Source organism: Carcharodon carcharias, chromosome 11 (assembly GCF_017639515.1).
Source record: "Carcharodon carcharias isolate sCarCar2 chromosome 11, sCarCar2.pri, whole genome shotgun sequence".
Taxonomy (NCBI): domain Eukaryota; kingdom Metazoa; phylum Chordata; class Chondrichthyes; order Lamniformes; family Lamnidae; genus Carcharodon; species Carcharodon carcharias.
Window position 1 is genome coordinate 22,874,729 of NC_054477.1, and position 14,240 is coordinate 22,888,968.

General features: G+C 40.5%; 1 protein-coding gene across 2 annotated transcripts in view; it reads left to right on the forward strand.

Moving 5' to 3' along the window:
* ppp2r3b (protein phosphatase 2, regulatory subunit B'', beta) overlaps positions 1-14,240 on the forward strand; it is a 153,973-nt gene that overhangs the window by 18,489 nt on the left and 121,244 nt on the right. The window contains exon 1 of one of the 2 annotated variants that reach the window (XM_041199881.1): positions 4,840-4,937. The exons of the other annotated variant lie outside the window; for it this stretch is intronic. Within the exon in view, the coding sequence (XP_041055815.1) occupies positions 4,932-4,937 (6 nt within the window). The 5' untranslated portion in view covers positions 4,840-4,931. Of the gene's footprint in view, positions 1-4,839; positions 4,938-14,240 lie in introns of those variants that run through there. 2 annotated transcript variants of the gene reach the window in all.

Below are 14,240 nucleotides of genomic sequence, written 5' to 3' on the forward strand. Positions count from 1 at the left end.
GTCACGTCTTCATATGAAAGATAACCCCTATTGTGTTGTGTAGCACTACCACCATACTAAATGGGATAGATTTAGATCTAGCAACTCAGCTGGGCAACAGCATGAGGTGCTGTTAGCCATCAGCAGCAGAATTGTATTCGACCACAACCTGTAACCTCATGGCCATGCATATTCCCACTCCACCATTACCATCAATCTGGGGATCAACTCTAGTTCAGTGGAGAGTGCAGGAGAGCATGCTAGGAGCTGGACCAGGCACACCTAAAAAGTGGTGTCAACCTGGTGAAACTTAAACACAGGACTGCTTGCAAGCCAAACAGTGGAAACTGTTTAAACAGAGCTAAGCATTCCCATGAACAAGGGATCAGGTTCCTCCTCGGAGAGGAAGGCTCCACAAATACCCCCTTCCTCAATGATGGGGAAGCCCAGCACATCAGTGTAAAAGGAAAGGCTGGTGTATTTGCAACCATCATCAGCCAGACATGCCAAGTGGATGATCTATCTTGGCCTCCTCCTGCAGATCCCAGATGCCAGTCTTCAGCCACTTCAGTTCACTCCACATGATATCACTGAAAGCAAAGATTATGGGCCTTTCCTGTAGTAGTACTGGTGCTCCAGAACTAGCTGCGCCCCTAGCCAAGCTGTTCCAGTACAGCTTGGCAACACTGGCATCTACCCAGCAAGGTGGAAAATTGCCCAGGTATGCCTTGTCCACAAAAAGCAGGATAAATCCAACCCAACCAATTATTGCCACACTTCGATAAACAGTAAAGTGATGGAAGGGATCATCAACATTGCTATTAAGCAACACTTGCTTAGCAATAACCCTCTCACTGATGCTTGGTTTGGGTTCCACCAGGGCCACTCTGCTCCTGACCTCATTACAGTCTTGGCCCAAACATGGACAAAAGAGCTGAATGCGTGGAAATGAGGTGAGAGTGACTGCCCTTGACAACAGGGTAGCATTTGACCTGGTGTGGCATTAAGGAGCCCTAGCAAAACTGAGGTTAATGGGAATCGGGGGAAGACTCTCCATTTGTTAGTCATACCTAGCGCAAAGGAATTTGGTTGTGGTTGTTGGAAGTCAATCATCTCATTCTCAGGCTGTTGCTGCAAGAGTCTTCAGGGTTGTGTCCTCAGCCCAACCATCTTGAGCTATTTCATCAATAGCCTTCCCTCTATCATGAGGTCAAAAATGGGCATAATCACTGGTGACATTCAGCAGCATTTGCAGCTCCTCAGTTACTGAAGCAGTCGATGTTCATCTGCAGAAAGACTTGGTCAGCATTCAAACTTGGGCTGATAAGTGACAAGTAACATTCTTGCCACACAAGTGGCAGACAATGACCGTCTCCACCAAGAGAGAATCTAGCCATTTCCTCTTGACATTCATTGACATTGCCATCACTGAACCCCCCCACTATCTACATCCTGGGGTCACCATTAACCAGAAACAACTGGACCAGCCATATAAGCTACAAGAGCAGGTCAGAGACTAAGAATTCTGCAGTGCTTAACTCCCCTCTTGATTCCCCAAAGCCTGTCCACCATCTACAAGGCACAAGTCAGTAGTGTGATGGAACACTCTCCGCTTGCCTGGATGAGTACAGCTCCAACAACATTCGACACCATCCAGGACAAAGCAGCCTGCTTGATTGGCACCCAATCCACCACCTTAAACGTTCACCCCCTCCCCCACCATCACACGCAATGGCAGGAGTGGGTACCTGATTTACAAGATTCACTACAGCAACTCACCAAGGCACCTTCGACAGCACCTCCCAAACTCACAACCTCTACCACCTAGAAGAGCAAGGACAGCAGACACATGGGAACATCGCCACTTCCAAGTTCCCCTTCAAACTCCCCTTCAAGCCACACACCATACTGACTTGGAACTATATCGTTGTTCCTTCATTGTCGCTGGGCCAAAATCCTGAAATTCCCTTCCTGACAGCACTCTGGGTATACCATCACCACATGGACTGCAGTGGTTCAAGAAGGCGCCTCAGCATCACCTTCTCAAGGGCAAGTAGTAAATGGGTATCAAATGCTGACCTAGCTAACAACCCTCACATCCCGTGAAGAATTATTTAAAATTAAAGGGATACACTATTCTTGGTAGAAGGTTCACTTGTTTTTTTAATACAGCTCCTTTTTGTTACCCTTTATCCTTCGCCTCACTTGCTCATATTTACTGAGGAAATCCTTTTTAAAAAGTTTATATAATATATAATATTTTGCCTTGCTTGTAGCAGTATATTGCTGAAATGTATGCTTTTGAGCTTTGTTCATCTGTACACCCACATTATTTACATATACTAAAAGTCCGCCTCCTTTTACTTGGTTACTGATGCACAAAATGGTTTATAATCAAATTGTCAACATTTACTTGAAGCTTTCATTTTAATAACTGGTTGTCAATCAGGTGCCTACTTTTTTTGTATTTAGTGACGGCAGCTGCCGCCTGTGTTTTTCCAGAAACCAAAATTGAGGAACTTTATGAAGGCATTAAGGTCCTCTTTAGAAGGAAGGGTTGTTTTAGAAAATATTGCTTCATGCAAAGTGTGATAGCAGCATTGGACACTCCCACAAAGAGCAATGGATGCTCAATTATTAATTTTAAAACTAAGATATACTTTGTTAGCCAAGGCTGTTAAGGGAAATATAGCCAAGGTGGGGAGATGAAATTAGGATACATATCTGCCATCGCAAACCAGGCTCGAGAGGCTATATTCCTAAAAATTTGAGATTCATTTGCATCCAAAGCATTATATATATTGGGCATAATAGAAATATATCCAGTAAACCTAAAGCCAATAACTCTGGTTTTGAAACATGACATTAGATGGTTAAGAGTTGATTACAAGATTGAGATTGGAACTATTTATTCTTCTGAATCCTTCAGTTGGACTGCTGTCTTTAATCTTCTTCTCCTTCTTTTCTTGCTGACCTGGAAAGGATGCAAGAAAAACTACAAACTCCAACCTCAGTCTTTCTGACTGCAGCTTTTTCTTGCTTCTGTTAATCAATACTGCTGTGGACAGTTGTCTTCCTGAAATTCCACTCTTGGTCGTGCTAAGCTTAAAATATGTCATTCCATGTGCATTCATTTTTCCATATAATATTCTTAAACCAGATTCACTGCATTGCCAGTTACTCCTACTTTAACTTGTATTTTCCTAGGACCTCAAAATTGCTTACAAACCATATTCTTCACTTTAAACTCAAGCTTGACATCACGGAACAATCATTTTTCTTTCCTTGTTTGCTGATCTTAGCAAAAACATGAATATGGATAAAAAGCCAGTGCCACCTCCTCCGCGCCATAAATTCATTATGTTGAAATCTAGACTTTCACACTTCTTTCCCATCCTAAACTTCGCCATCTCACATTCACAAATCCATGGAAGTGACCCAGCTTTGTCCTGTAATTCCTGATTTACCTGCTGTTTCATCAATCTTGCACTATTAGTCTTGGTATTTATCCAGAATTTTTAATTTGAATGAAAAGTTCAGAGCTGAATGTTGAATTTGCAACCTGCACTGGTAAGATCTGACTGTCGAGTTGGTAAAGTAATTGATGCCTTGCATGATTTATTGCAGATGATTGATCTGCTCTTGTTTCTTTGGTAAAGTTTAACCATATTCCTGCCCTTTCAATGATGAAAGAATGCAGCTAATAAATAGTGGAGCAAATGATGTAATATAGTCAATAGTTAGAAGAGAATTAAGGGTGGTATATCATTCCTGTATAAATGAACATTAGATGGGTGAGAAGTAAAACGAGATCGACACTACAACCATCCGCTCAAATGAATCTCTCTATTGGATTGCTCTCTTTAATCAATTCCCAAATGTCTTGTATATTGTAATGAAAAACCCATTACTGAGTGTTTTGCTTTAACCATAGAGAAATATGCAGTTTATTGAGTAATAAACAATTAAATAATGTTATAATATATTGGTTTTAAATTGAATTTAACATTTTTGATAAGAGCTTTAGTTGTGTGCAGGTTTATTTTTTTCATTATTTGTTCTCCTGATGTGGGCATGGCTTGCAAGGCCGATTATTTGAGTTTCATGCCTAGTTGCATTGGGAAAGTGATGGAAGAGCCACCAACTTGAACCATGGCAGGTTATTCTTTGTAGCAGTTTTGATACAACACTGGCTTGTTAGGCCACACAGAGGGCAGTTAAGAGTCAACCACATTGGTGCAGGACTGGAGTTACACAGGTAGGGATGACTGGTTTTCTTTTTTTTTCAATAGTCTGTCAGCTTCATGGTCACTTACTGATACCAGCTTTTTATTTCCCTTGTTTTAAACTGAAATCAAGTTCTCAATTACCATGGTGGGATGTGAACTCACTCTCTCTGGATTATGAATCCAGGTCTCTGTATTACTAGACCAGTAATGCAGCCATAACAATACTGGTATTTAGTATCCTTTAAAGCTGTAAAAGTGTAGATGATAATGTTGTTTCTCTTGTTTTATTGCATTAGCCTTGTGATTGGTGTGCCATGCTTTTGGTTTTCACCACTGACTGTTGTGGCTTTTTTGGTTTTTTAGTCTGATGGAATGTATACAGACTAAAAGTCAAATGGAGGGAATTGGTCTTCTGGAATTGCAGCATTTATAATCGCAGTAATTGTTCGAATACTGGCCTCCTGAAAGTGTTATTTCCTGAAGTACTGCTTCCAAACAAAACACGCTTTTTATTATCAGATAATAGCTTTTGCAATTCAGGTTTGTGCAATGTCATGTACGGAAATGTTGAAATCCAGTTTGTTGATTAACTCTTTTGGGGTGGTTGTTAGATATTGTCCTTACTTTTGGGGAGACTATTTTTTTCCTTTTAATTCGAGGTCATAGAATGTTTTCTCATAGTCTTCAGGTATAAACCAAAGAAAGTGAACAGGATTTTGGCTGATGTTGGTGAGTAGAATGAGTATTCTCAGACATTTTGCATTTTCTAATGGTGTCTTAAACTTAAAAGCAATTACAAAGGTATGAAAGCAGAGTTGGCTACAATGGACCAAGAAAATAGATTAAAAGGTAAAATGGTAGATGAGCAGTGGAAGACATTTTAAGGAGCTATTTCATAATTCCCAACATAGATCTTCCATCGAGAGAGAAAACTTCCTTCATAGAGTCCAAGGATGGTTTCAAACTTAAAAAGCATACAATGTTGCGAAGATTAGTGGTTAGCCAGAAGTTTGGGAACATTTAAGAAACCAGTAAAGGATGACTTAAAAAAAAGAGGAAGAAAATATATTGAGCGAACTAACAAGAAGTACAAAAATAGATGGCAGGAGCTTCTACAAGTATATAAAAAAGAGAGTAATTAAAGTAAATGATGATCCCTTATAGGATGAGACTGAGGAATTACTGGGAAACAAGTAAACAGCATAGATTTCAAAGAAATATCTGCCTTCATTTAAGACACTTTAAATACATCCCAATAATAGAAAGCAGGGGGCAGTAAGGAAGGAGGGACTGAAAACATTCGTTATCACTAGAAAGCAAGCATGCAGGTGCAGCAAGCGGTTAGGAAGGCAAATGGTATGTTGGACTTGCAAGAGGACTTGAGTACAGGAGCAAGGGTGTCTTATTACAGCTATACAGGGCCTTGGTGAGACCACACCTAGAATATTGTTTGCAGTTTTGGTCCCCTTACCTAAGAAAGGATATATTTGCCATATAGGGAGTGCAGCGAAGGTTCATCAGGCTGATTCCTGGAAAGTCGTATGAAAAAAGATTGGGCTGACTAGGCCTGTATTCACTGAAGTTTGGAAGAATTAGAGGGGATCTCATTGAAACATATAACATTTTGAGGGGGCTGGACAAACTGGATGCAGGGATGTTGTTTCCTCTGACTGAGGGGTCTAGAACAAGGGGTCACAATCTCAGGATACATTTAGTACTGAGATGAGGAGAACCTTCTTCACTCAGAGGGTGGTGAACCTAGGGAATTCTCTACCACAGGGCTATGGAGGCCAAGTCATTGAATATATTTAAGAAGGAAATAGATTTCTAGACTCTAAAGGCATCAAGGGGTATGGGGAGAGAGTGGCAGTATGATGTTGAGATAGAGATCAGCCGTGATCCTATTGAATGGGGGAACAGGCTCAAAGGGCCGAATGACCTACTCCTGCTTCTATTTTCTCGAGAATAGGTAAAAGGCAAACTAATAGTATTAAAGATTGTCAAGTCCCCTGGACCTGAGGGACTGCATCCTAGGGTCTTAAAAGAAGTGCCTGCAGTGGTAGTGAATGCATTGGCTACAATTCCAAAATTTCCTAGATTCTGGAAAATCCAGTGGATTAGCAAATGTAACACATCCTTTTCAGGAAAGGAGAGAGACAACAGGAAACTATTGGCCAGTTAGTCCAACATCTGTCAATGTTAAACATTAGACATTGCTAAAATCCATTATTAAGGAAGCAGTAACAGGATACTTAGAAAATCATAATACAATCAGGCAGAGTCAATATGGGTTGTGCAGGGAAGTTGTGTTGACAAATTTATAGAGTTCTTTGAGGATGTAATGAGCTGGATGGATAAAGGTGAATAAGTAGATATAGTGTAATTGGATTTCCAAAAGGCATTCATATAAAAGGTTACTACACAAGAAAATAGCTCATGATGCTACGGTAATATATTAGCATGGGTAATGGGTTGGCTAATTAACAGGAAACAGTTGGGATAAATGAGTCATTTTTGCATTGACAAACTGTAAGTAGGGTTATTAATTACTTAAATTTTTTATTGAAGGGGAGGCGATGGCATAATGGTATTTTCACTGGACTAGCATTCCAGAGACCCAGGGTAATGCTCTAGGGACCTGGGTTCGAATCCAGCTACAGCAAATGGTGAAGTTTGAATTCAGTAAAAAATCTGGAATTAAAAGTCTGATGATGACCATGAAACCATGGCCAATTGTCGTAAAAACCCATCAGGTTCACTAATGTCCTTTAGGGAAGGAATCTGCCGTTCTTACCTGGTCTGGCCTACATGTGACTCCAGACCCACAGTAATGTGGTTAACTCTTAAATGACCCCTGAACAAGGGCAATAAATGCTGGCCTAGCCATAGATGCCCACACCCCATGAACGAATAAAAAAAATGAATAACTTGGATGAAGAGATCGAGTATGTTGCGGTCAAATTTGCTGACGATACAAAGATAGGTGAGAAAGCAAGTTGTGAGAAGAACAGATTCAGCAAAGGGCTGTAGATGAAGCATAATGTGAGTTTATCTACTTTGGTAGGAAGAATAGAAAAGCAGAATGGAGAAAAACTACAGAATGCTGGAGTACAGAGGGATCTGGGTGTTCTTCTAGATGAAACAAAAAAGGCTAGCATGCAGGTGCAGCAAGTAATTAAGATGGATTGAATGCTGACCTTTATTGCAAGTGGGGGTTGGTGTATAAAAATGGGAGGTCTTGTTATAAGGCATTGGTGAGACTACTTAACATATTTTTAGGAGCTATAACATATTTAAGGAGCTATATACTTGGAGGCAGATCAGAGAAGGTTCACTGGGTTGATTTTTGGGGTGGAGGGGTTGTCTTATTTTTTTAATTCTTTCGTGGGATGTAGGCATTGTTGTCTAGGCTAGCATTTATTGCCCACCCCTAATTGCCCTTGAGAAGGTGGTGGTGAGCTGCCTTCTTGAATAGCTGCAGTCCATATGCTGTAGGTACACCTCCAGTGCTGTTAGGGAGGGAGTTCCAGGATTTTGACCCAGCAATATTGAAGGAGCGGTGATATATTTCCAAATCAGGGTATTGTGTGGCCTGGAGAGCAATTTGCAGGTGATGGCGTTCCCATGTTTCTGCCAAGTCCTTCTGGGCGGTAACAGTTGTGGGTTTGGAAGGTGCTAAGGAGCCTTGGTGAGTTGCTGCAGTGCATCTTGTACATGGTGCGCATTCCTTCCACTTTGCGTCAGTAGTGGAGGGAGTGAATGTTTGTGGATGGGGTGCCAATCAAGCAGGTTGCTTTGTCCTGGATGGTGGAGCTGCACTCATCCAGGTAAGTTGAGAGTATTCCATCACACTCCTGCCTTGTGCCTTGTAGAGGATGGATAGGCTTTGGGGAGTCAGGAGATGAGTTACTTGCTGCAGGATTCCTAGCCTCTGACCTGCTCTAGTAGCCACGGTATTTATATGGCTAGTCCAGTTCATTTTCTGGTCAATGGTAAGCCCCAGGATGTTGATAGTGGGGGAGTCAGCGCTGGTAACGCGATTGAATGTCAAGAACAATATGAGGAAAGGTTGAGCAGGTTGGGCCTATGTTCATTGGTGTTTAGAAGGATGAGAGTTGCTTTTATTGAAATATTTAAAATTTTGAGGAAGTAGATGCTGAGAGGATGTTTCCCCTTGTTGGGGAATCTAGAACTGGGGGGCATAGTTTCAGAATAAGAGATCACCCATATAAGACTGAAATGAGGAGCAATTTCTTCTCTACCCCAGAGAGTCGTTAAATATGTTCAAGGCTGAGATAGACAGATTCTTGTACTATGGGGAGTTGAGGTTTTGTGGAAAAGACAAGAAAGTGGAGTTGAGGCCAAGATCAGGTCAGCCATGATCTTGTTAAATAATGGAGCAGGCTCAATGGGCCAAAAGTCCATCTCCTCCTCCTTATGTGCTTATGTATTTTTTGCACAAGTATGGATTTTCAACTTGAAATCACAGTATTTGCACAATTCATAGTTGATTTGGATTTGAGTCCTAGAATTTTCACTGATTGCAGTCAGTTTATGTTTTCCCTGATATCTCTGTATTCTACAGCTTGTGAATTGCTAAGTAGACACTGTATTTTGAAGTTGCTCCTTTAGAGATCATAGCACTTGATTGTCCTGAGCATGCTGTATGCCTATACTGAAAATGGGCATATGCATGATTCTATTTTTAGTAGCAAATAGAAGCCAAATAAATGCACGATTCAGCTGCTGTATGGCACCATAAATTACAGGACTTGAGAAACAAATTGTTAGCACATATTCGTGGAACAGTGTTTGCTGTCTCTCCCCACATTAAACTACCAATCAGCTTTCCACATTCAAATTCTAATGTCTTCCTGCTGATTTCATTAAACTCAAACATGAAAAGTGAAACATAACCTAAAATTAAAGGAGAATGAAATGTTTTTATTCCTTTTGATATGTAGTTCAGATTTACATGTTGATGGGAGAAGTGAAAATATCTGCAGTGTATGTTGCCTGTCTGCTGGATGCTTACACGTGGGGCCAACAATTTACTCAGCTCCTATAGCAACATTTGTGAGCTATCCTTATCATCTTCCCTTTCCCCCATCATCCCCTCAGCTTTTACTTTTTTCTTTGTGTTGAATAGGAGCTTTTAGTTATCGACCTTCAAGGTGAACCTGGGGATCCCGAGATGTTTCACTAAAAGGATACTTCCATAAATTGATCTCCTCCTTTGAGTTCAAGAAGTATTACAATAGCAGTGCTGAAAAACTCCAAAGAATTAATTTTATCTCTAATGGATACTATTGAAGTACTAAATGTTTTGGACTTAAAGGTTAATCCATGTTCCCAGGAATTTATATACATTTCAAGTTCTGTTACTAATGGAACTAGGTGTTCTGACTTGGGATTTAAGAAAGAATGAAATTACATTTCTTCAGTGCTATTTTTATCTTCTGGATGTGATAAAGCACTTCACAGCCAATAAATTACTACTTGAAATGTCGTCACTGTTGTATAAGCAGGTGTGCAACCATTTCTGCCCAAAAGGCCTCACAAATGGTAAATGTCTAGGTGACGAGATGATTTGATGGAGTGTGATTTTGACCAGACCAATGGGAATGCACTTGCTGCCCTTTGAAAAATGGGATAGTTTATATCCACCTGAACTAAAAGGAAGAGCCTTGGTTTAACATATCACCTAAACTCTACATCTCTGGCAAGGCCATACTCCCTCAAAGTTACACCAAAGTGTCAACATACATTGTGTTCAGGTCCTAGAGTAGTGGTATTTGAACCCTCAACTTTCTGAATATGCACCAGAGACAACAGTGCCAAGAATAAAAACTCCCAAACCTCCATACTCAATTAAAATAGAGTTAAAAGTCTGTGAATAGAAGTACAAGTTTTCTTGCTTCAAAAACTGGATTGCCAGGGATTGGTATCTGCATGTGGCAGTTTGGACATGCATTCATTCGCAGGTTTTCAAATTGGAATTCCTGGCCCTTGGGGGTAATCTGTGAGGAATTAGTATGGAATTTGCAAAGTATCTAGATTTGTGTGTCTCAGAGTTTTGTATATTTTTATGTTGATTCATCAGTACTTTTTTTGCTGTATTAAAAATATTTTGCACAAAGATGACCAAAGGCCATCGACCTGAAATGTTAACCCTGTTTCTCTCTGCACAGACCTGCTGAGCATTCCTAATAATTTTCATTTGTATTTCAGGTTTCCAGCATCTGCAAAATTTTGCTTTGGTAATAGCGTCCATATGTAGGTTCCCTTTCATCTGCTAATGTAGCCAAACAATCACACTGAGCATGGACTATATCTTTATACTCTTTGGGATTTACACAACTTTGTTACTTTTATCTATGTAGGCCCCTCTTCTGCTGATAGTCAATGTTGCATTTGAGTCTGCTGTGTGGGACTTAACTGTTGGATTTTGTGCTTCTGAAGAATTTTCTTCCAATCCATCTTAATCAGTTTGGAATTAGGGGACACGAATAAGGGTTTTCACTTAAACACTGCAGTTGAAGTTTTTGTATTTGCTGCTTGTGCATAAGCAATAGGTTTGGTGCTATTTTCTGCTCATGAATGTGGATAAACAAACTGCCAGCATAATGGGAGTTTTAGTATGGGTCATTCCCATTTCCCTATCCCAGCAAGAGCTCTTCTACCACTACTCGATGGTACACCTAAACTTAAAAACTTGCTTTGTCAACTGTGAAGTGCTTCAACATGAATGAAGCGAATCCTGTGCTGAAATCCGAAAGGCGCTTAGCTCTCAGTGGTGTGAAATGTGGAAGAAAATATACATTATTGATGTGGCTCAGCTGAATGGAAGGTTACAATCTCCATTTATAAATGCCATGTTTGGTCAATAGACTATAATTTCCAAGTAGCATGTCTTAAAGGCATTTACTTTTATAACACTTGCTAGACTATCCAGTTGCTAATAATAATACTTTGCTGATCTTACATACTGTAATGTTCTAATTTAGGAAATGGTAAAATACCAGAATCCAAGTGCATTCTGGAAGGGATTAGTTAAAAATACAAATTGCGTCCCACTGATGCAGTGCACAACAGCTGGTGTATATGTGTGCATAACTGTAGCATGAGCCATTGACAAACATAGCCAGCATGTCTCTTTGTGATTTTGTATTACTGAATTTACTAAAGATAATCCATTCATGTGTCTAAAAATTAGTACTTTAAAAACTGGTGTTGAATGCAGTGTACGCAGACTTGCAGAGATGTACTGCAGCTGGAATTTCATCACTGATAAATTTTCTTTGCCTTTAAAGTGATGTGGCCTGTTATCTAGGCATTGCTTTTTGCTTTATACTAAAGGGTATAATGCTAATTTTAAGAGTAAAGGAAATGTCTAGTTCTCTAAACATAAAGAAGAAATGTGTTTGGCTGCAATTCACTGATGTAGAAGAAATAATTGCTTCCTGAAAAAACTGGAAATTGTGGTTTAAGTAATGATTTATGATTGGTCGCCAGATGTGAATTTCATTAGTCTCCAGGTTAAAGCTTGTGGGGAAACAGCTGACATTTTACTAACATTCACTGAAATGACAGAGTTGATACAAGATTGAACTTCCTTAAGCCAGAAATTCAAATAATGACCATTTATCTGGATGCCACATACCCAAACTGAAAAGTTATGTGAACCAGCAGGACCTCAGTTTTCCCAATGTATATAATTATTTAATCCTACTATACAAACTTTTCATACTGAATTCAGTACAATTATAACACCAGCGATAAATCAGCATTGTCATTAGGATTTCAGTATAGTGGTGCGCATGAGTAATTTTCATACTATGCTCATTTCAACTGAGAACAAAACTCCTAGCAGTGCAATTCCAGATTTTTAGATGCTTGGGTTGTGTCTAAAGTAGCATCTTAAGCTACATTACTAGGGTAGTGCATAAGTTTCCCATTGATAGAATTTGAAATAAGTGGTTGGTTGTTGCAAAAGAAAGCATATTAACTTGTATAAACATAAAAAAAAACTGCAGACACTGAAAAAATAAAATACCGGAAACGCATCACATCAGTCTTATGAAGACTGCACCTGAAACATTGACAGACACACACATCTGCTTTCTGCAGGTGCTGACTAACCTGACTGTTTCTAGCATTTTCTGACAATAGCTTGTGTCTTTACTTCCTTACAGATTATTAATACAGATATGCTAAATAAGCCCTATCACAAAGTAACTCTGTTGTCTGAATAGGTTATTTCCTGAACTGTAGAGGTAAATAGCATTTCTGTAAAACTAGCCAGGTCAAGCTGTTTACTATCAAATTTAGTGCTCTGTCCAAAGAAGCTTATATCTATGTATAGCAGTTTTACTTTTGGACTAAATACTATTGGAATAAATCTTGCTGGAGTGGGGAATCAACATGGTGTGTGCTGTTAAGACATTTTCCTCAACCTTGCGCTTGCAAAATCTTTGAATCTTATCAGCTCACATTTCCAGCAAGTTAATGGTGTGACTAGGGTAACTGGGACATTAGAGTGAATGATGGGGCCAACATAAGAATAAGGAGCAGAAGTGGACCAGAAAGCCCTGCGAACTTGTTCCATCTTTCAATAAGATCATGGCTAACCTTTGCCTTTAATTTCACTTTCCTGACTGATACCCATATCCCTTGATTCCCTTAGCATTCAAACATCTGACACCCTTAGCCTTCAATATACTCGAGGACTGAGCATCCACAGCCCTTTGGAATACAGAAGTACAGAGGTGAGGTGAGCGTGACTGCCTTTGACATCAAGGCGGCATTTGACAGTGTGTGGCATCAAGGAGCCCTAGCAAAACTGGAGTCAATGGGAATCGGGGAAAACTCTCCGCTGGTTGGAGTCATACCTAGCACAAAGGAAGATGGTTGTGTTTGTTGGAGGTCAGTCATTTCAGCTCCAGGACATCACTGCAGGAGTTCCTCGGGGTAGTGTCCTAGGCCCAACCATTTTCGGCTGCTTCATCAATGACCTTCCTTCCATCATAAGGTCAGAAGTGGGGATGTTCGCTGATGATTGCACGATGTTCAGCACCATGCACAACTCCTAAGATACTGAAGCAGTCTTTATCCAAATACAGCAAGACCTGGACAATATCCAGCTTGGGCTGACAAGTGACAAGTAACATTTGCACCACACAAGTATCAGGCAATGACTATTTCCAACAAGAGCGCATCCAACCATCACCCCTTGATGTTCAATGGCATTACCATCACTGAATCCCCCACTATCAACACCCTAAGGGTTACCATTAACCAGAAACTGAACTGGACTAGCCATATAAATACTGTGGCTACAAGAACAGATCAGAGGCTAAGAATAGTGTGATGAGTGACCCACCTCCTGACTCCCCAAACCCTGTCCATCATCTACATGGCACGATCAGGAGTGTGATGGAATACTCCACACTCGTCTGGATGAGTGCAGCTCCTACAATACTCGAGAAGCTTGACACCATCCAGGACAAAGCAGCCCGCTTGATTGGCACCGCATCCACAAATATTCACTCCTACCACCGATGCACAGCAACAGCAGTGTGTACCATTTACAGAAGGCTCCTTTGACAGCACCTTCCAAACCCACGACCACTACCATCTGGAATGACGAGCAGCAGATCGATGGGAACACCACCACTTGGAAGTTCCCCTCCAAGTCATTCACCATCCTGACTTGGAAATATATCACCATTCCTTCACTGTCGTTGGGTCAAAATCCTGAAACTCCCTTCCTAACTGCATCATGGGTATACCCCCATCACATGGACTTCAGCAGTTCAAGATGGCTCCTTCTTAAGGACAACTAGGGCTGGGAAATAAATGCTTGCCCAAGCAGCGAAGCCCATATCCCAGGAATGAATATTTTTTTAAAAAAGAATTCCAAAGAATCTACAACTGAGTGAAGAAATTACTCCTCGTTTTGTGCTGAACGGCTGACCTCTTAGATTGAAACTCTGTCCCCTAGTTCTAGACTGTCCCACATGGGAAACGGCC